Genomic DNA, 21,914 nt, shown 5'->3' with positions numbered 1-21,914 from the left:
TAAGGAATTTATGAGATAGCCAAAGAGGCTTCTCAGTCTGAGGCCGCTGACAAGTCTCGCACGGGGGCATTAATGAGTAGGCTGACCACCATGAAATATGATGGTTCTCTGTAGATGTATGAACATGTGACTGAGATGTCAAATATAGCAGCAAGAATTAGAAACATGGGAATGTCTGTGGACGAAAGTTCCTTGTTAAGTTTGTCATTAACTCTTTACTCCTCAGTTTAGTCCATTTCAAATTAATTATAACACAATTAAAGATAATTGGAATATGACTGAGCTTCAAACTAAGTTAGTTCAAGAGGAGGAAAGATTGAGAAAAAAGGAGTTCATTTTGTTAATCTTGTGGGCTCGTTGTGAGTTAAGAACAAATCAACAAGAAGTATGGAAAGGGCAAAAGGCCACTGAAGATTAACGAGGCTTCTGCCCAAGTCAATAGAAGGATAGACTAAAGAAAAGTGTCATTTCTGTAAGAAATTGGACACTATATGAGGGACTGCCTGAAACGTAAGGCATGGTTCGAAAAGAAAGGTAAGCCTAGTGCTTTGGATGTTTCGAATCTATTTATCAAAAGTTCCTTATAATACTTGGTGGATTGATTCTGGATGTACCACTCATATCTCTAATACTTTGCAGGGATTCCTTATGACCTAGATCATAAACGACAATGAAAGATTTGTGTACATGGGGAATCGAGTCAAAGCACGAGTTGAAGCCATTGGAACCTATCGTTTAATTTTAAATACTGGACATCATTTAGATTTGTTTAATACTCTTTATGTACCGGAGTTATCCCGTAATTTAATATCTTTATCTAAACTTGATTTAGAAGGATATTCTTTTAAGTTCTGGAATGGATGTTTCAGTTTATTTAAATATAATTGCTTAATTGGTTCTGGTGTGCTTTGTGATGGATTCTACAAATTACATCTTGATAATTTGTTTGCTAAGACATTATTGACCTTGCATCATAGTATAGGAACAAAACGTGCTTCTGTGGATGAGAAATCCGCTTATTTATGGCATAAGCGTTTAGGCCATATATCAAGAGAAAGGATGCAAAGATTAGTAAATGATGAAGTTTTACCTGATTTGGACTTTACTGATCTTGCTGTCTGTGTGGATTGTATCAAAGGAAAACAAACCACATCCACAATTAATAAAGCACCCACAAGAAGCTCAGAACTCCTTCAATTAATACACACCGATATATGTGGTCCTTTTGATGTACCTTCTTTTAGTGGAGAAAGATATTTCATCACTTTTATAGATGATTTTTCACGTTATGGATATATCTATTTATTGCATGAAAAATCTCAATCTGTTAATATCCTAGAGGTATTCATTAATGAAGTTGAGAGGCAATTAGATAGAAAAGCGAAAGTAGTACGATCAGATAGAGGTGATGAATATTATGGTAAATACAATGAATCTGGACAATGTCCAGGTCCATTTGCTAAATTCCTGGAAAGTCGAGGCATATGTGCCCAATACACAATGTCGGGAACACCACAACAGAATGGTGTTGCAGAAAGGCGTAACCGAACATTAATGGATATAGTTAGGAGTATGTTAAGCCATTCCTCATTACCCTCATCATTGTGGATATATGCATTAAAGATTGCTGTATATTTATTAAATAGGGTTCCTAGTAAGACAGTTCCAAAGACTCCTTTTGAACTGTGGACAGGAAGGAAACCTAGTTTGAGGTACCTGCATGTTTGGGGTTGCCCAGCAGAAGTCAAGATTTATAATCCACATGAAAAGAAACTGGACTCAAGAACGACCAGTGGTTTTTTCATTGGTTATCCAGAAAAATCTAAAGGGTATCGTTTTTACTGTCCTAGCCATAGTATGAGAATAGTTGAGACTGGAAATGCAAGGTTTATTGAGAATGGTGAAACCAGTGGGAGTGTTGAACCANCGTAATTAAGAAAGATGTAATAATGAACTTATTCGAGTCGTGGCAATATTTATAGAATAAAATCAGATTCTGTTTTCTTTCATTTCATTGTGGGTTGTGGTTCTTTCAACTGAAACGTCTGGAACTTCACTTTTCCTCCTTTGGCATTTCCGAAAAGGAAGAGAGAGAGACTAAAAGAAGTTTGGTTGGTCTGTTACAATTCTTTGCCAACTTCAATGTCTCCATCTATCAATCCAACACATTACCTATAAATAATAGAAACACGAAAACACACCTTTCCTTTTGCATAAAAAGAGAAAATTTTACACATTGGCATATAATCTTAGTGCAACTTTCTTTAGTTCTAAGTAGTGGGATTGATGTCATGACACGACAGAGAGAATTAAGGGTCACTTTTAACTCATACATCAAAGCACCCAGTTAAATTTTAACAAAGCAGGCCAAACAGGAGCTTCAAATCAAGTTTAATACTGAGTTAATCAAGAGGCGGTTGCTGTGCTTTTGGGATTTTTTTTTTTTTATGGTGGCATCTCAATCGGTCTAGTGGGAACGGGAAATAGACTTTATTGTCTATTACGAAATGAAAGTGTTCTATGAATCTTCGTTCATACAGGCCACCTAGGAGGAGGTTTCAACGCAACTTATTAGATTAATGCGATAACAGAGATTGTAATAGAAAATTCTTGAACGTAATGTCCCATTTGGAGAGTCAAGTTGAGCTTGCATTACATCAAGCACAGAGTATAAAAGTTGTTGATAAAGTTCATTGGAGAACATATCTGGATGGGTCTAACCTTGATTAAGGTAGTTTAAGAGTTGAATAATACTTTAAAACATAAGGGAACGGTAGGTCAGAAATGATGGTTCAAGACATAATAATTAATAAAGGTAAGGCCAAATTGACAATTTGAAGATAGCGAGTATGTATATATTTAGCATAAAGTAGATTAGGAATTGGTAATAAGCAATCATAATACTGGGTGATCAAGTGAGAGTGATTATCGTCAATCATGATACCTATGTTGGACTTTCTAATACGAGAATGCATAACATACATTGTTTCCAAATTTTTGACATGAACAAACAATTTCAACCGTCCAATGCTACAGGTTTTGTGTATGCTTGTAGAGTAAACGACTTTTTCCCATCCAAAAAGTTTCAAAATATTACTTTTTTCACCCAAAGTTTAAATCCGTTAATACTCAAAATATACTTCACTTTCTTAACCGACGTTAGACGAGTTACCAAGAGCTAGAGTAAAAGAAATTTTGTAAATTAAAGGCTGGTGGATCAAACAGTGGTGGTTGATTGAATATTCATTGTCAAAATCAACCAAAAATAAGTTAAGAACATGAAACTTTAACTTTGTAATGGTCGACAACCGGCGATAATTCAAGTGTTGGAGTAAGAGGGGTTTTGTAGAAAGGAGACTAGAGGTTTGAATGGTGGTGATAAAGAGAATTATCACAGCTAGAATCTGTCAGAATTGGCTTTGAGTAGTAATGAAATATTAACTTTGGGTGAGAAAATGGTATTTTAAAATTTTTTGGGTGAAAGGCAAAACCATGGGTGGGAAAAGTAGTTTAGTCATGCTTGTAAGATCACATGCACTTTCTTCGGGCCCATATGATTTATACTGTAGTTGAATCCAGTGATGAGCCAGACGATGAGAAAGGGAACATTGTTAACCGTTGACCTTAAAGAGTTTTTATAAAGTAAGAAATGTCATTAACTACTAGAAAAGACTTTGAGAATCACCTCTATCTCCGAGGTTTATATAACCGAAATAGCATCGTTTGCGTTTTCATGCATAGTCTTTTTATTTTTATTTTTTTGATGATTGAGGGTGTTTGGGTTAACTTATACACATTTCAACTAATTCTCTAGGATCTTAGAACTATTAGTCAGGTATTAGCTCTGATAGCTATTCCTATTAACAAGTGATAGCAACAGTGGAGACTCAAGAGATCATGTTAGATTTTCCTCTTGCTCTTTTACACTCAAGAGAACTCGAACCTGGTAGACTATGCTAGATCTTTCTCTTAGGAGATCATGTTAGATCCTCTTTTTACTATTTTACTATCAAAAGGACTCGAACTTGGGAAACTATATTAGATCCTCATTTGTTCTTTTATTATCAAGTCACCTAGGTGTAGTTATTAGAATTATTTATAATTCTTATAAAGTGGTCCATGTGAATTAAATATAATATAAGGTTTAGTAATAATTAATTTAATTGAAGGGCATATTGGTCTTTAGCCTTTGATGGAAAGGTGTGGTGTTTGCAGTTAATTAAATAACTGCAATATAAAAGGTGAGTCCTCTCTCTATTCTCATATACGCTAAAATTTTTTCTTTGCCTATCAAGAGAGTTTGCGATTATAGAAGAGAAGAAAGGGAGAGAAACGCTGCCTATTTTTTATTCAATCAAGATTCAAGTTTTAATTTTCATACTATGGAATCAGGTATGTATTTCTTTTATATATATGAGAAAGTTTATCAAGTTTCAAGATCTTGTAACTTTATATTTGTGCAACTTAGGGCATAGAAACATGAATTGATTATTGATTATTTGCCTTTGATGAGTTTGCTTTTAAGTTTACATTAGTTTCATGCATAGTCATTCTAACTATCATTACTGGTGTATTAAATAGATAAGACTGTATTTGGTTTATTATTTGGAATAGTATTTTTGAAAAAGTTGAGTTGGGTGGTTATTACGAGGTAGGATTTAAAAATTAACAAAAACACCCTCCTAGGTTTATTAATTTAGCTAAACACCCTTACAATAAAACATTGAAAATTAACAAAAACACCCCCACCTACCCATTAAATGCCAGCAATCGGCCACCATAGCCGAAGGGTGGCTGGAAGTCGCTATAATGGCTCATGATCAGTTGGATCTGACCGGACATGCACCGATATGGCATTTTCTGGTCAAATCTAGCCAAATATACCGTGGATATAGTTGGAAAAGGTTAGATCGGTGCACCACCGGCTAGATCTAGCAGGTAGTTCGCCATTACGTCAGATTCCGACCATCTTTTGGCGGTGGTGCCGAAAGGTGGCTGGATTCTGGCAAATGTGGGTGGATAGAGATGTTTTTGTCAATTTATCAACTTTTTTTTGTTAAAGGTGTTTAGTTAAATTAACAAACTTATGGGGTTTAAAAATAATTGAATAAAATATAATTGGATTTTGAGAATAGGAAACAAATATATTTTGGGTAAGATATAAATAAGATAATACAAAAATAATAAAATAAACTGGCCCTAAATTGTTGAATACATAGTGATAGTGATGTAGAAGTACAAACCCAGTTCATTGATGGTAGTGACTTAATATAAATTCATTTCCTTCTTGCAAAGTTTATAAATTCAATAGATATTTTTGCAAAACCAACTCATTTTCAATCCTAGTTCATAGTGAATCGGATATTATTAATTTTCTTAACTAGATTCTGAAATAAAATATAATGAAATCAGAGGGAATGGAAGGACTCAAGCATTTTAGTTGCAAATTGAACTTATATTGAATTAGATTAATTTTTCGAAGAATAAAAAGAGCGAACGACATGTTCCCACCCAAGGTAAAGCGAAATAACAAGTTCCCATCCCTGGTTTCATAAATTTCAAATTATCACCTTTAAAGTAACACTGTAAGCAATTTTCAAGTCACAACACAAATGTAGAAAGTGCTATTACTATAATGCCCTTAACAAATAAATTTTTTTAACCCCCAAATTAATACAATTACAAAATAACCCCACATCTTACATTTCTCTCCACCGCCTCTTTGCCTCCACCTCTACCACTACTGGCCAAGAGATCCTAGCCAAGATCACCAAGTCAAGAGCTGATCTCGGCCGGTATCGTCTGGCCAAGAGGTGGTGAAAGTTCAGAATCATGGTCTAGGCTGAGATTTGCTGGTTGGGGTAAAAAATCGACAGTTGGTGGGCAAGTTACAAAGGTAGGTGGGTTGGTGGCTAGTGGAAGGAAAATTGGCCAGGAAATTGGTACAATCAATCCACAAACAACGAAGGACTCCGAAGACAACCAAAATCCTAAGAAAACTCTTGATTGATTTGGGTTGGAAGTGTTTGTAATTTGCGGTGGTTTGTGGAGGTGTTGACGGGTGGTTCTAGTGGCAACTCATTTTCAATTTGGTTCTAGGATTTGGAATGACTAATTTACCCTTTCACTGTTATATTACACAATTTTCTATGAGTTTAAAGGTGGGAATTTGAGATTTATAAAACCAGGGTGGAAACTTGTCATTTCGCTTTACCCTGGGTGGGAACATGTCGTTTGCTCGGGAAAAAAAAAAAATTCAGACCAAATTAGACGAGAAGCCGAAAAGGGCAGGCCCAAACCATCTTCTCTTGCTACAAAACCCAACACAACTGCAATTGCTATTTGCGCATAGCGGTAGCCAACTGAACTGAATTGAACTGCTGGAAAGATCACAAACATCTTGAAATGTTAAGAGCAATCTCTCTTACACGAACCCACGTGAGGTCTCTCACGCAAACTCTAAAACCCTCTCCGTTCACACGTGTTACTTCTCCATGTTCATCATCTGCGTCATACCATTCAGATGACAGCGACGTAGACCAGGGACAGTTAGTCGACCTCGCTACCTTCTTGAAGAGAGACCTAGATGCCCTTCCAAGACTCTTCTTGGTCCAGCCTCGCCTCAGGCCTCCCACTCTCTTGCAAGCCAAGCTCAGCGAAGCTCTTTGTCTCGCTAACTCTCTCGAAGAACAGCGTGATGGCTACTTTATTACTGATTTTTTTGATAAAGCTCTACCACCACATGTCGTTGTTCAAAACCCAGCTCTTAAATCGGCCAAACCTCGTGCAGGTATGTTGATTTTGGCGTAGAAATGTATATTTACTTCAATTTTAATTCATTTATCTTAACTGTTAGAATTTTTGTTTGTTGGGTTGTTTTGTTTCTGGTTAGTATACCTCTGTTTTGAATTGCCCAAGGTTAACCATTCTGTTTTTCCTTTTTAATCATAATCATGAGTAGGTTTATGTTCGTAGGTGATTCATTTAAGTTTTGTTGATAAGTCTATTATGTGGCGGTTCTATGTTAGCTTCTACTGAAGTGGTTTGAGAGGCTATTGATTGATGGGCTATGTGTTATATATTTCTTTATTGTTAATGGATAAGATACTTCTCTTTTGATTGTGTGCAGACACATACTTTGGACCGGGGACAGTGGAAACTGTCAAATGCCACCTAAATGCTGCCAAGTCTAAGGCGGGGAGCTTTGTAATTTATTGTGTTTTTTCATGGCTGAATACTTTTCTATTTGGTTTTTAAGTATTCGTAGCATGTTAAGTGGCAAATTTAACCGTAATCATATGATTTAATAGGAGGAAGTAGATGCCGTTTTTGTGAATGCCATTTTGTCTGGAGTTCAGCAAAGGAATTTGGAGGCAAGTAGTGCCTACTCAATGTTTCTTCCTTCTTTTTTAAGTAAACTCAAGCCTGTGTCCCATGCTTTTTGGCAATATTTTTCGTTTTGAATGACAGAGGATTTGGGGAATACCAGTTTTCGATCGTGTGGGTCTTATAATAGAGATATTTAATGTTCATGCTCATACAAACGAGGCAAAGCTACAGGTATATATCAATGGCTTTAAGCAGAAGTTTTACTGAATTACCTTTTGTTTTGCTCTTCTAAGAAACTGCTTTGTTGGCAATATGGTGGTTTTCTGATTTTAACAGGCTGAATTAGCAGCACTTATGTACAAGAAGAGTAGGCTTGTTCGTACACGTAGCTCTGATGGACGCAGTACTTTTGGAGTGACTGGGGAAGCTGAAGTTGTTAGTGCTCGAGGGTGAGTTCATAACCCCAATTCTAGTAGGACAAACCAGGCTGTTAAAGTTTGTGATTTATGTGGTTAGGAATTGTATTGAAGGGAAAAACATCCATTACTTAACTAAGTGCAAGTCACAGAAACACTTTCGTACCTGCTTTTTTCAACTGTTTTAGTTTGATTTAATTGTACTAGGTATCTGTGTAAATAGTGAAGATCGTTTAATTACATTTTATTCCACGAGTTTTGGTCAAATCATGTTGTGTGATAGAATGATTTAAGAGGCAATACTTGTCCAATGTACCAACTGATTTGTGATGATCTTGGTTCAGTCAGAAGAATCCTTTTAAATTTGATTTTCATTGGGTTTGCACATCAGCAATTGATGTACTTTTTCATTAGTATTTAATATACTTCCTTTATTTTGTCACCTAGTTTTACTCTTGACTCTAAATTGGTGAGTGAAATCTATCCTCCCTGAATCACCTTAACCTACCATAAACAAGTAATGTTCCACTCTAGTCTGTATTTCACTATAATCTAAACATTTTTTAAGAAGAAAATTCTTAGTTAATCTCTAATTTGTAAGACAAGTAAGAGAATTGCTATCTATTGTTTTGTATTGGACTACTTTTGGTTATGCTTATAATAGCTTCATGCCTTAATTATTGAATATCTTTTGTCATTTGTTGCTAGTTTATTTTGAAAAATTAGCTTGGGATGTGACCATTCTTATCATATTTCTAGGGATTCTTTGTTCTCTCTCTCTCTTATGCATCCTAGTTGTGCGACCCTGCATATATGTGCTTGTAAGATTTTCAATTCTTAGAGCGACTCCTAACATACATGATTACCAATTTGCAGGAGAGGAAGTGGAGGACGTGGCTTTATCAGTGGTGCTGGAGAAACTGAACTTCAACTTCAACGGCGAAGGTTTGCTCCTTGACACTAATTTCTTGAATTTTTATTTTTTAGTAATTTGTTTTCTTCAAGTGTGATGTGATTGCTTTGCTGACTCTGTATATAGTCTTGTGGAAGCTTTAAAATGATTAATCTGTAATTTTGGTGTTTTGCTTGTTCTCCTTGATGACCTGCATATAATTGGTACTTGTATGATTAATTTAGCAAAGATGAAGTGTCTGTCTAATGAATGCAAGTATTGCAGCGATTTTGTAATACCTCAGCTTGAAATATTTAATATTAAACATATTTTACTAATATTCATGATTGATATTTAATTATATTGTGTAGAATAAGATTTTTTGAGATTGATAATGTTTTGCTTGTTTATGGTCATCAGGCTCTGAATTTTTCTTCTTTTTTTCCCCTTCCAAAATTGTATTCCTCATGCCCTCAGGGTGTGTTGTAATTTTTTTCCCCTTAAATTTCTACTTCTCTGGTTCAACATTAAAAATCATCTCCTAAAAAGTTGTAGTCAAAGTGCCATTTTTTAAGTTGAATTTCAGAGCCATAGCTTTATCTTGTGTGTATTTGAGATTCCTGTGCATTTTCATTAGTGTGTATATAAGGTTTTGATTTTTTATCATTATCCCTAGGTGTTAGGAAAAAATGAAATTACTTTTATACTCTCAATACTGTTGTCAATGGTGGTTCATTATATCCGGCTGTAATATTGCATTATTGATTTTTTTTTTCTCTTTCTTTCTCACCCCTGAGCCCTGACACCATTTTGGTATCTTCACTATTTTGTTACTGTTATTGATGCAAACAAAGGGAGGGCTGGATATTGTCACTGGAAAAGACGGATAATGATTCAAAAGCTAACATGGTTGAATAGTCATTTGGCAAGATTCTGAGTCAGAACTTGCTAAGTAAAATGGAAATAGAGTCTCTAATGCTAAAGTTTTGTATCCCTGCCATTATGTTTGATTGTGACTGCTGGGTGCTATTCTTCTTTGGATGTGTGCTGCACAAGCCCTAGTTGTTTTCTTCTCTATTCTCCTGTCCTTTTCATTTCTACTCTTTACGCTTTAGTTGCTTTCTAAGTTGCACGCATCAGATTTACTTCTCAGTTATTTTTTTTTTTTTTTTTACATCAAATATTTGATAAATTGATGTATTTGCTAAATTTTTGGTCCGTTATTTCTATGTGGCTCTGTGAAATATGTCTCTTTGGTAGATGAATATCTATGTCATCCACCTTTGCCAATGCCACACCCTTCCTCCCCAAAAAAGAAGAGGATATAACTTGTGTATATTCACTATATTTTCAGAATCTTAGAGCGGCGAAGTCATTTGTTAACTCAAATTGAAGATGTTCGTCGTACCCGAGCTTTGCAACGAGCTGCTCGTAGGAGACATGGGGGATTGCATGGTCAAGGTTTAGCCACTGTTGCTGTTGTAGGGTACACAAATGCTGTAGGTTATCAAAATTTGATATTAGATTTTCGGTCTTGTCTTTACAAATAAGGTGAGCATGCTTTTTCATAACTTTTCTTTTTCTGTGGACAGGGAAAATCTACGCTAGTTAGTTCACTGTCTGGCATTGACCTGTATAGAGATCCACGGTATTTCTATGCCGAAGAATTTGGTTTTTGATCTTTATTCCTTATCATCATTATGTTTTGATGTTGAACTTAAAATTTCCATGACCTGTTTTTACCTTAATGGCGTTGTGAACTTCCAATCTGTGCAGATTGTTTGCAACATTGGATCCTAGATTAAAGAGTGTTTTTCTCCCTTCTGGGTAACATGATCAGTAATGCAACTAATTGTCTTTTTGGAGAAAATAAAATCTTTTGTTTTTCTAATTTTGTCATGCATGTGATATCAGGAGAAAAGTGCTCCTTGGTGATACAGTGGGATTTATATCAGATTTGCCTGTGCAGGTAACTCAAAAGCATGTCTGATTGCTTTTTTCATTTGTTAAGATTGGGCATTGTTCTTATCACCTATGTAATGTAATTTTGTAGTTGGTGGATGCATTTCATGCAACCTTGGAAGAAGTGGTAGAAGCTGACCTACTTGTGGTATGAATGCTACAGTTCCTCGTGTTTTTTTTTACTGGTGTTCAGAATTTAGCTTCTATTCTGTATGCTAGAAAGTAGAAAACTTCTATTTTTAACATTTCCTTGCATTTTCCCCTTCATGGGTATTCTCTGTAACCAATATTTTGGTCACAGCCACCATTATTTTTACTTCCTGCTCCTTGGGAAGTAAGAAGGTTTTTAAACGTGGTGAATTTATTTGTTCTTTCTACTTTCTGTTTGGATAAGCACCTTTTAGACAAGTTGGCTAAGCATTGGATGTTTTGACATAGACTCTTTATTGGCAGCTGTTATGATTCTGCGGGAAAAAGATTCATGTAAAGTTGACTTAAGAAAGTCTTTATAAAGGAGACTATCACATGAAGCATTACTTTGCATTTGCCATTGGGGTGGTAGGCAGATGCAAAGTAATGAGAGTTTGTTCACCTATATGCATTTATTCTAACAAGTTTGACATTTTTTTGAAATGATACACTGACCATAATCGAGATGTCACAAATTTTGGAGTAAGTGCATTGCCAATAAAATGCCTCATCGTTTTTTTCACTCCATGTAGCATGTATTAGACTGCACCGCCCCTAACCTTGAAGAGCATCGGGCAGCAGTGCTGCAAGTTCTACAGCAAGTAGGAGTCTCAGAGGAGAAGGTGAAGAATATGATTGAAGTCTGGAATAAGGTACTAGAGCACATTTTTCCCCTCACCCTTTAAGAATTTATTTAAGAGAAAAAAAAAAAAAAAAAAGATAGAGGAAAATGAATATATTAAAGTAACTATTGGATAGTAATATCTTCAAATTTGCAATTTCTCAGATTGATTATGATGATGAAGAAATAGGTGACGATGAATATCAAGATGATGGTGAGATGAATAGCTTGTCAGGAGAGGAAGATGAAGATTTAGCATCTGATTCAGTAGATGGAGAACCCATGGACAGTTGTGGTGCCGATGATGCTGACAATAATGAAGGGATTGTTTCTGAGTTGTCACCCGGGGACAACCATGGTGATTACTCTGATGGATGGTTGCTCTCAGAAGATGACCGAGATAATGTGGATGAATACTGGAAGAGTCCAGATGACCAACAAAGTGAGCTGACTAAAATTGACTTGACGGAAAAAGATTCCCAATCTCAAGATCAACATGCGCCAGATGTCAAAATATCTGCCATAACCGGAGTTGGCTTGCAAGAATTGCTGCAAATTATTGATGAAAGGTTGAAAATCCTTGACAACAAGCAGAAGGCCACAAATGTTGTGGAAAGGGATATCTTTCATAAAAAATGGAGACCCCCTCGCACAGAGGACAGTAGCATAGCAGTTGAACTGTAGAATGCAATCATGCATTACGGGATACACTTCTCATTTATACTAGTTTAGACACCATTACCAGTGATAATCGATGGACCAGTTTGTATGGAACAAAAACTCAAAAAGAATTGTCTATGGACACCTTAATATTGGTTGCACGAAGCTGAGTGTTGTGGTGGGTGAAATTGCTTTCTTGGAGAGAGTCAGAGATCGAGTGCAATAGCAGACTTTTGAAATAAGCATGTTAAGTTGTTGATCATAACCCAGTATCCTGTAGTGTTTAGATGTTCTTACTTTGCAGTAGAGTAATTTTACAGTAAATGAATTTTGTGAAGCAGTTTTGTTTAAATTTCCATTGTTGTTGCATGCTAATGCCTTTATAAGTTTTAATTTGTTTAACTTGGTTTTATAATATTATTTTAATTAATTAACTTGACAATTAAAATTGACAGTATTTAAGTTTATAGCGTTGCTACAAAAGATAGCAAACTAGTTGATAAAAGCAATGATTAGGAATCTGGCCCGTGTGACACCTCGGCCAGGGGATCAGGTCACGGTTTGATAGGCGGTTTAATCATCCATCTCGTAGGTTTAAAATCAAGCAAAGGCAGCCTGATAAATCCCATTAGTCCCTTTAGGTTTGAAATTTAGCAAAAATACCCTTACAAATAAGTGACGATTGGCGGCCAATCGAACTTCGAGATGATGGGGGTTTGGGTGGAGAGATGCCGGTGAGGCAAATGGACAAGTCGAGGTGATTTTTGGCACCAATAACTATTTAAAAAAGTAAAATCGCACCTTAAGAGTGGCTGACGGTGATCAGCGAGCAATCAAGGTTAAGGTGTTGGGGTTTTTGGTAGGGAGATACCAGTGAGGCCAATGGAGGGTTTAGGAGTGATTTTAGGCATAGGGATCCGCCAAAATGAGGGAGAAAGTGTCGGAATGTGAGAGAAGGTGAGTGGAATGAGCAGGAGGGTGTTTGTAATTTTGAGGGCCGATTTTCTACCTTTGTCGGTTAAACCAGTGAAGGCCCCAGGTCTTGGTCTACCTGGTTAAACCGATCAGGCCAGGCCGGGTTCCTAATCATTGAATAAAAGTAGCACGGTAATTATGGAATTTAATGATTTTTATTTGTAACATATAAGTGATTGGTTGGGATATATTAATGTAATAATAATAAATATGATAACATATAGGCATTCGGTGCAATTACGTTCATAAAGCACAATAAATCATGATAAAAGAAGACATTATTTATTTTATACTTGGAGATCCAAAGATCTAAATAAATATCCTTGAGAGTAGCGACAAAGATCTAAAAAGTAAAAACCTGATAACAATCTCATTGTATCATACATAACCTCACACACACGCATAAGGCATTGGTTATTGGAAATAAAAAGGGGCTCAAAACGGCATCATTTAGTTATTTGGCTGCAAGACTGCCGACACACACAACGCGTTTCATCATGCATGCCTACCCATAACTACACAAGTCACACTCACACTCAACACTTTCCACTATTATTGTTACTGTATTATTATTTTAATTATTATAAATTTACCATTACATCCGTTCGCTCCACTGCACTTTCTCTACCAGATCCAAGATCTGATTCCTTCTCAGCCTAGCTGCAGGCTGTTGTTCATTTCTTTATCTCAAGCTAATTTAAACGCGCGCGATTGTTGAATTCAATCATGTCAAGGAGACAAGTGAGTTCTACGCGCCGATTAGTTGACAGTGGAAGCTTCCCCTTCTCCGGAGCTTTACATTCGAAATCGCGTTCTTCTCCCGTCTTATCCGTTGCTCTTGTTCTTCTGGTGAGTTTTTATTACCATTTCTTTATCTTGTTAAATGCTGTGACGTATAACATCCTCTCCAGTTTTAACTTTTTTCTGCATTTCTCTTCTTATCTTAATTTTCCAGGGCGCCTTCCTTCTTTTCGTTTATGCGTTCAGTGGCTCGGGTATGTGTATTAGTTTTCTCGAATGATTATGCATAATGGTTCAACTAGTTAATTATATGACTCTGTTTTGATACAATACAGGTGTTTTTGGGGGTGCCAGAGAAACTGTTACTAGAGTCGAAGGTAACTTATCTCTGCCTTTTTACTATTTTCTTATGTACCTTTTTCAGTTTTTTTTTTTTCTTCTTTTGCTTCTCATGAATCAATGTGGAAATTTTTTTTTTTTTTTAAGGTTATATAATATGTCCAATTTTCATATTTGGTAGACAGCATTTAGTGGCTTATTTCATAGATCTGAGTAAGCTTGTTACTATGATTGAAGTAATAAATTAGCAAGGCATGATTACAAGTTTAGGATGAATTTAGACAATTTTTTAAGTTGTTTTCATTTTAAACATTCTTGTTTACTGATGCCTGTTTCAAGGTAAGATTTAATGATACTACTTCTATTTTTTATCCCTAAATGTTGATAATTCCTTAGAATTCCTTTGGTGCATTTTCTTTTGCGCAGTTGCCAAAACTGAACAGAGATGAAATGATCATATAGGCAAAGTTAACCGACCCCTAGTTTGTTAAAATAATGGATATACACTGGACAAAACATTTTATCTTACCCGACAAAGTTTATTCAGTAAAATTCTTAGCTTTTATGCAATTTATCCATGTTGGTTTCGTGCCTTGAGTTAAACTGGTTCTCATCTCAACAATAATTTTGAAAGTGAAAGATGTGTGTCAATTTGACCAATTTTAGTAGTTTGATTAAGTTAAAATTTTTTATGGAAAAGACTTTGGTTTGCATACCACAGCTGAATTGATGGACAAGGCTGAGTTTTAGTTACTACACTAAAGCAATTCTCGTTTTTTAGAAATATTAGCAAGGTATTTTTATTAAGTGTTTGTCAATATTGATTGGATCTTCCATTCTGCAGGTGACTTTTCTTGCACATCAGAAGTTCATGGAGCCTTACCTATTCTAAAGAAGGCATATGGTGATAGCATGCACAGAGTTTTGCATGTGGGCCCTGATACTTGTTCTGTAGTCTCTGCGTTGTTGAAAGAAGAGGAAACTGAAGCGTGGGGTGTGGAACCTTATGACATAGAAGATGCAGATGCAAGATGCTCAAGCCTTGTACACAAAGGCCTTGTGCGTGTGGCTGATATCAAGTTCCCTCTGCCATACCGAGCAAAGTCATTTTCTCTTGTTATTGTGTCAGATGCTCTAGATTACTTATCTCCAAAATACCTGAACAAGACACTTCCAGATTTGGCAAGGGTGGCTGCTGATGGTGTTGTTATTTTCGCAGGTAACATGTGAACCACCTTATGAAATTTAATTCAAATACACTGACAAAACACATGCGTGCATGTGTATAGACATCATTGAACTGGCAATAAAATCTGTTAAGAAGTTTAGCTCTTCCCTCTCTTGCACATGAGAATGCACGAGATGCCAGTTAAGTGAGTAACTTAACTTTGGTGATCAAGCCTAATATTGTAGGTGATATGCTACAACTCTCCCTAGTAATCCTACTTCTCTTTTCTAAATTAGTAGTATTACCATGTAGACTATTTGAGTTATGCTTTACCTAGGCCATATCTTAATTCATTTCCTTCTTGCAACGTTTATAAATTCAATAGATATTTTGCAAAACCAACTCATTTTCATCCTAGTTCAAAGTGAATCGGATATTATTAATTTTCTTAACTAGATTCTGAAATAAATATATGAAATCAAAGGGATGGAAGGACTCAAGCATTTTAGTTGCAAATTGAACTATATTGAATTAGATTAATTTTTCGAAGAATAAAAAACGAACGACATGTTCCCACCCAAGGTAAAGCGAAATAACAGTTCCCATCCTGGTTTCATAAATTTCAAATTATCACCTTTAAAGTAACACTGTAAGCATTTCAAGTCACAACACAAATGTAGAAAATGCTATTACTATAATGCCCTTAACAAATAATTTTTTTAACCCCAAATTAATACAATTACAAAATAACCCCACATCTTACATTTCTCCCACCGCCTCTTTGCCTCCACCTCTACCACTACTGGCCAAGATCCTAGCCAGATCACCAAGTCAAGAGCTGATCTCGGCCGGTATCGTCTGGCCAAGAGGTGGTGAAAGTTCAGAATCATGGTCTAGGCGAGATTTGCTGGTTCGGTAAAAATCAACAGTTGGTGGGCAAGTTACAAAGGTAGGTGGGTTGGTGGCTAGTGGAAGGAAATGGCCAGGAAATTGGTACAATCAATCCACAAACAAAACGAAGGACTCCGAAGACAACCAAATCCTAAGAAAACTCTTGATTGATTTGGTTGAAGTGTTTGTATTTGCGGTGGTTTGTGGAGGTGTTGACGGGTGTTCTAGTGGCAACTCATTTTCAATTTGGATCTAGGATTTGGAATGACTAATTTAACCTTTGACTGTTATATTACACAATTTCTACGAGTTTAAAGTGGATTTAGAATTTATAAAACCAGGTGGAAACTTGTCATTTCGCTTTACCCTGGGTGGGAACATTCGTTTGCTCGGAAAAAAAAAAAATTCAGACCAAATTAGACGAGAACCGAAAAGGGCAGGCCCAAACCATCTTCTCTGCTACAAAACCCAACACAACTGCAATTGCTATTTGCGCATAGCGTAGCCAACTGAACTAATTGAACTGCTAGAAAAATCACAAACATCTTGAAATGTTAAGACAATCTCTCTTACACGAACCCACGTGAGGTCTCTCACGCAAACTCTAAAACCCTCTCCGTTCACACTGTTACTTCTCCATGTTCATCATCTGCGTCATACCATTCAGATGACAGCGACGTAGACCAGGGCACGTTAGTCGACCTCGCTACCTACTTGAATAGAAACCTAGATACCTTCCAAGACTCTTCTTGGTCCAGCCTCGCCTCAGGCCTCCCACTCTCTTGCACAAGCTCGACGAAGCTCTTTGTCTCGCTAACTCTCTCGAAGAACAGCGTGATGGCTACTTTATTACTGATTTTTTTGATAAAGCTCTACCACCACATGTCTTGTTCAAAACCCAGCTCTTAAATCGGCCAAACCTCTGCAGGTATGTTGATTTTGGCGTAGAAATGTATATTTACTTCAATTTTAATTCATTTATCTACTGTTAGAATTTTTGTTTGTTGGGTTGTTTGTTTTCTGGTTAGTAACCTCTGTTTTGAATTGCCCAAGGTTAACCATTCTGTTTTTCCTTTTTATCAATCATGAGTAGCTTTATGTTCGTAGTGATTCATTTAAGTTTGTTGATAAGTCTATTATGTGGCGGTTCTATGTTACTTCTACTGAAGTGGTTTGAGGGCTATTGATTGATGGGCTATGTGTTATATATTTCTTTATTGTTAAGGATAAGATACTTCTCTTTGATTGTGTGCAGACACATACTTGGACCGGGGACAGTGGAAACTGTCAAATGCCACCTAAATGCTGCCAAGTCTAAGGCGGGGATTGTAATTTATTGTGTTTTTTCATGGCTGAATACTTTTCTATTTGGTTTTTAAGTATTCGTACATGTTAGTGCAAATTTAACCGTAATCTATGATTTAATAGGAGAAGTAGATGCCGTTTTTGTGATGCCATTTTGTCCGAGTTCAGCAAGGAATTTGGAGGCGTAGTGCCTACTCAATGTTTCTTCTCTTCTTTTTAAGTAAACCAAGCCTGTGTCCCATGCTTTTCGGCAATTTTTTCTTATATTTTCATTTTGAATGACAGAGGATTGGGGAATACCAGTTTTGCTCGTGTGGGTCTTATAATAGAGATATTAATGTTCATGCTCATACAACGAGGCAAAGCTACAGGTATATATCAATGGCTTTAAGCAGAAGTTTTACTGAATTACCTTTTGTTTGCTCTTCTAAGAAACTGCTTTGTTGGCAAATGGTGGTTTCTGATTTTAACAGGCTGAATTAGCAGCACTTATGTACAAGAAGATAGGCTTGTTCGTACACGTAGCTCTGATGGACGCAGTACTTTGGAGTGACTGGGAGCGAAGTTGTTGTGCTCGAGGGTGAGTTCATAACCCCAATTCTAGTAGGACAAACCAGGCTGTAAAGTTTGTGATTTATGTGGTTAGGAATTGTATTGAAGGGAAAACATCCATTCTTAACTAAGTGCAAGTCACAGAACACTTTCGTACCTGCTTTTTTTCAACTGTTTTAGTTTGATTTATTGTATAGGTATCGGTGTAAATAGTGAAGAGTTTAATTACATTTTTCCACGAGTTTTGGTCAAATCATGTTGTGTGATAGAATGATTTAAGAGGCAATACTTGTCCAATGTACCACTGATTTGTGATGATCTTGGTTCGTCAGAAAATCCTTTTAAATTTGATTTTCATTGGGTTTGCAGATCAGCAATTGAGTACTTTTTCATTAGTATTAATATACTTCCTTTATTTTGTCACCTAGTTTTACTCTTGACTCTAAATTGGTGAGTGAAATCTACCTCCCTGTCACCTTACCTACCATAAACAGTATGTTCCACTCAGTCTGTATTTCACTATAACTAACATTTTTTAAGAAAAATTCTTAGTTAATCTCTAATTTGTAAGACAAGTAAGAGAATTGCTACTATTGTTTTGTATTGGACTACTTTTGGTTATGCTTATAATAGCTTCATGCTTATATTGAATATCTTTTGTCATTTGTTGCTAGTTTATTTTGAAAAATTAGCTTGGGATGTGACCATTCTTATCTATTTCTAGGGATTCTTTGTTCTCTCTCTCTCTTATGCATCCTAGTTGTGGCACCCTGCATATATGTGCTTGTAAGATTTTCAATTCTTAGAGCGACTCCTACCATACATGATTACCTTGCAGGAGAGAAGTGGAGGACGTGGCTTTATCAGTGGTGCTGGAGAAACGAACTTCAACTTCAACGGCGAAGGTTTGCTCCTTGACACTAATTTCTTGAATTTTTATTTTTTAGTAATTTGTTTCTTCAAGTGTGTGTGATTGCTTTGCTGACTCGTATATATGTCTTGTGGAAGCTTAAAATTATTACTGTAATTGTGTTTGCTTGTTCTCCTTGATGACCTGCATATAATTGGTACTTGTATGATTAATTTAGCAAAGATGAAGTGTCTGTCTAATGAATGCAAGTATTGCAGCGATTTTGTAATACCTCAGCTTGAAATATTTAATATTAAACATATTTTACTAATATCATGATTGATATTTAATTATGTTGTAGAATAAGATTTTTTGAGATGATAATGTTTTGCTCTTTATGGTCTCAGGCTCTGAATTTTCTTCTTTTTTTCCCCTTCCAAAATTGTATTCCATGCCCTCAGGGTGTGTTTGTATTTTTTTTCCCCTTAATTTCTACTTCTCTGGTTCAACATTAAAAACATCTCCTAAAAAGTTGTAGTCAAAGGGCCATTTTTAAGTTGATTTCATGAACCATAGCTTATTTTGTGTGTATTTAGATTCCTGTGCATTTTCATTAGCATGTTTATAGGTTTTGATTTTTATCATTATCCCAAGGTGTTAGGAAAAAATGAAATTACTTTTGTACTCTCAATACTGTTGTCAATAGGGTTCATTATATCCGGCTGTATATTGCATTATGATTTTTTTTGTTCTCTTTCTTTCTCACCCATGAGCCCTGACACCCATTTTGTATCTTCACTATTTTTTTACTGTTATGATGCAAACAAAGGGAGGGCTGGATATTGTCACTGGAAGACGGATAATGATTCAAAAGCTAACATGGTTGAATAGTCATTTGGCAAGATTCTGAGTCAGAAACTTGCTAAGTAAAATGAAATAGAGTCCTAATGCTAAAGTTTTGTATCCCTGCCATTATTTTTGATTGTGACTGCTGGGTGCTATTCTTCTTTGGATGTGTGCGCACAAGCCCTAGTTGTTTTCTTCTCTATTCTCCTGTCCTTTTCATTTCTACTCTTTACGCTTTAGTTGCTTTCTAATTGCACCATCAGATTTACTTCTCAGTTTATTTTTTTTTTACATCAAATATTTGATAAATTGATGTATTTGCTAATTTTTGGTCCGTTATTTCTATGTGGCTGTGAAATATGTCTCTTTGGCAGATGAATATCTATGTCATCCACCTTTATGCCACACCCTTCCTCCCCAAAAAAGAGAGGATAAACTTGTGTATATTCACTATTTTCAGAATCTTAGAGCGGCGAAGTCATTTGTTAACTCAAATTGAAGATGTTCGTCGTACCCGAGCTTTGCAACGAGCTGCTCGTAGGAGACATGGGGGATTGCATGGTCAAGGTTTAGCCACTGTTGCTGTTGTAGGGTACACAAATGCTGTAGGTGATCAAAATTTGATATTAGATTTTCGGCTTGTCTTTACAAATAGGGAGACATGCTTTTCATAACTTTTCTTTTTCTGTGGACAGGGAAAATCTACGCTAGTTAGTTCACTGTCTGGCATTGACCTGTATAGAGATCCACGGTATTTCTATGCCTAAGAATTTGTTTTTTGATCTTTATTCCTTATCATCATTATGTTTTGATGTTGAACTTAAATTTCCATGACCTTTTTTTCCCTTATGGCGTTGTGAACTTCCAATCTGTGCAGATTTTGCAACATTGGATCCTAGTATAAAGAGTGTTTTTCTCTCCCTTCTGGGTAACATGATCAGTAATGCAACTAATTGTCTTTTTGGAGAAAATAAAATCTTTGTTTTTCTAATTTTGTCATGCATGTGAATACAGGAGAAAAGTGCTCCTTGGTGATACAGTGGATTTATATCAGATTTGCCTGTGCGGTAACTCAAAGCATGTCTATTGCTTTTTTCATTTGTTAAGATGGGCATTGTTATCTTCCTATTAATATTGTGATGATTACAATGGTAGAAGATGGATGTATCATGATCACCTACTGAGAGTGGTAGATACTGAAGTGTGTATGATGCTACAGACCTTGTGTTTTTTTTACTGGTGTTAGATTAGCTTCATTCGTATCTGAGAAGTAGAAAACTTCTATTTTAACATTTCCTTGCATTTTCCCCTTCATGGTTATCTCGTAACCAATATTTTGGTCACGCCACCATTATTTTACTTCCTGCTCCTTGGGAGTAAGAAGGTTTTTAAACGTGGTGAATTTATTTGTTCTTCTACTTTCTGTTTGGATAAGCACCTTTTAGACAAGTTGGCTAAGCATTGGATGTTTTGACATAGACTCTTTATTGGCAGCTGTTATATTCTGCGGGAAAAAGATTCATGTAAAGTTGACTTAAGAAAGTCTTTATAAGAGACTATCACATGAAGCATTACTGCATTGCCATTGGGGTGGTAGCAGTGCAAAGTAAGGGAGTTTTTTAACCTATATGCATTTTATTCTAACTAGTTCGACATTTTTTTGAAATGATCACTGACCATAATCGAGATGTCACACAATTTTGGAGTAAGTGCATTGCCAATAAAATGCCTCATCGTTTTTTTCTCTCATGTAGCATGTATTAGACTGCACCGCCCCTAACCTTGAAGAGCATCGGGCAGCGTGTCGCAAGTTTCACAGCAAGTAGGAGTCTCAGAGGAGAAGGTGAAGAATATGATTGAAGTCTGGAATAAGGTACTAGAGCACATTTTCCCCTCACCCTTTAAGAATTTATTTGAAAAAAAAAAAGAAAAAATAGAGGAAATGAATATATTAAAGTAACTATTGGATAGTAATATCTTCAAATTTGCAATCTCAGATTGATTATGATGATGAAAAATAGGTGACGATGAATATCATGATGGTGAGATAATATCTGTCAGAGGAAGATGAAGATTTAGCATCTGATTCAGTAGATGGAGAACCCATGGACAGTTGTGGTGCCGATGATGCTGACAATAATGAGGGATTGTTTCTGAGTTGTCACCCGGGACAACCA

The 21,914-nt window shown here is 36.1% G+C and overlaps 2 protein-coding genes and 1 long non-coding RNA gene across 3 annotated transcripts; all 3 read left to right on the top strand.

Annotated features, from left to right (window-relative positions):
• Positions 1-6,071: 6,071 nt before the first annotated feature.
• On the top strand, positions 6,072-12,422 carry LOC116133655 (GTP-binding protein At3g49725, chloroplastic-like). The gene is made up of 13 exons (XM_031419343.1): positions 6,072-6,790; positions 7,130-7,194; positions 7,311-7,373; positions 7,471-7,560; positions 7,666-7,778; positions 8,622-8,690; positions 9,992-10,136; positions 10,230-10,285; positions 10,414-10,464; positions 10,552-10,606; positions 10,691-10,747; positions 11,322-11,441; positions 11,576-12,422. Exons 1-13 carry the CDS (start codon positions 6,406-6,408, stop codon positions 12,092-12,094), a joined length of 1,788 nt encoding a protein of 595 aa, XP_031275203.1. The 5' UTR covers positions 6,072-6,405; the 3' UTR covers positions 12,095-12,422.
• A 1,154-nt stretch (positions 12,423-13,576) lies between these two features.
• Positions 13,577-15,512, top strand: LOC116133656 (probable pectin methylesterase CGR2). Its single transcript, XM_031419344.1, has 4 exons — positions 13,577-13,894; positions 14,001-14,040; positions 14,122-14,163; positions 14,970-15,512. The coding sequence occupies exons 1-4, from the start codon at positions 13,772-13,774 to the stop codon at positions 15,353-15,355; spliced, it is 591 nt and encodes a 196-aa protein (XP_031275204.1). The 5' UTR covers positions 13,577-13,771; the 3' UTR covers positions 15,356-15,512.
• A 3,414-nt stretch (positions 15,513-18,926) lies between these two features.
• LOC116133657 lies at positions 18,927-20,533 on the top strand. The gene is made up of 3 exons (XR_004128593.1): positions 18,927-18,946; positions 20,198-20,342; positions 20,433-20,533. It is a non-coding gene; the product is annotated as an uncharacterized LOC116133657 (long non-coding RNA).
• The last annotated feature ends 1,381 nt before the right edge of the window (positions 20,534-21,914 follow it).

This window comes from Pistacia vera, unplaced genomic scaffold (assembly GCF_008641045.1).
Source record: "Pistacia vera cultivar Batoury unplaced genomic scaffold, PisVer_v2 Contig272, whole genome shotgun sequence".
Taxonomy (NCBI): domain Eukaryota; kingdom Viridiplantae; phylum Streptophyta; class Magnoliopsida; order Sapindales; family Anacardiaceae; genus Pistacia; species Pistacia vera.
The sequence above is the reverse complement of the archived record's forward strand: the minus strand, read 5'-3'. Positions and strand labels throughout refer to the sequence as shown.

Bases quoted from the DNA above. Each gene is read 5' to 3' on its own strand.
- LOC116133655 (XM_031419343.1), top strand. From the start codon at position 6,406: ATGTTAAGAGCAATCTCTCTTACACGAACCCACGTGAGGTCTCTCACG. The intron at 7,561-7,665 runs GTATATATCAAT...TGATTTTAACAG, and splicing joins CAAACGAGGCAAAGCTACAG to GCTGAATTAGCAGCACTTAT. The intron at 10,607-10,690 runs GTAACTCAAAAG...GTAATTTTGTAG, and splicing joins TATCAGATTTGCCTGTGCAG to TTGGTGGATGCATTTCATGC.
- LOC116133656 (XM_031419344.1), top strand. From the start codon at position 13,772: ATGTCAAGGAGACAAGTGAGTTCTACGCGCCGATTAGTTGACAGTGGA. The intron at 13,895-14,000 runs GTGAGTTTTTAT...TTAATTTTCCAG, and splicing joins CCGTTGCTCTTGTTCTTCTG to GGCGCCTTCCTTCTTTTCGT. The intron at 14,164-14,969 runs GTAACTTATCTC...TCCATTCTGCAG, and splicing joins AACTGTTACTAGAGTCGAAG to GTGACTTTTCTTGCACATCA.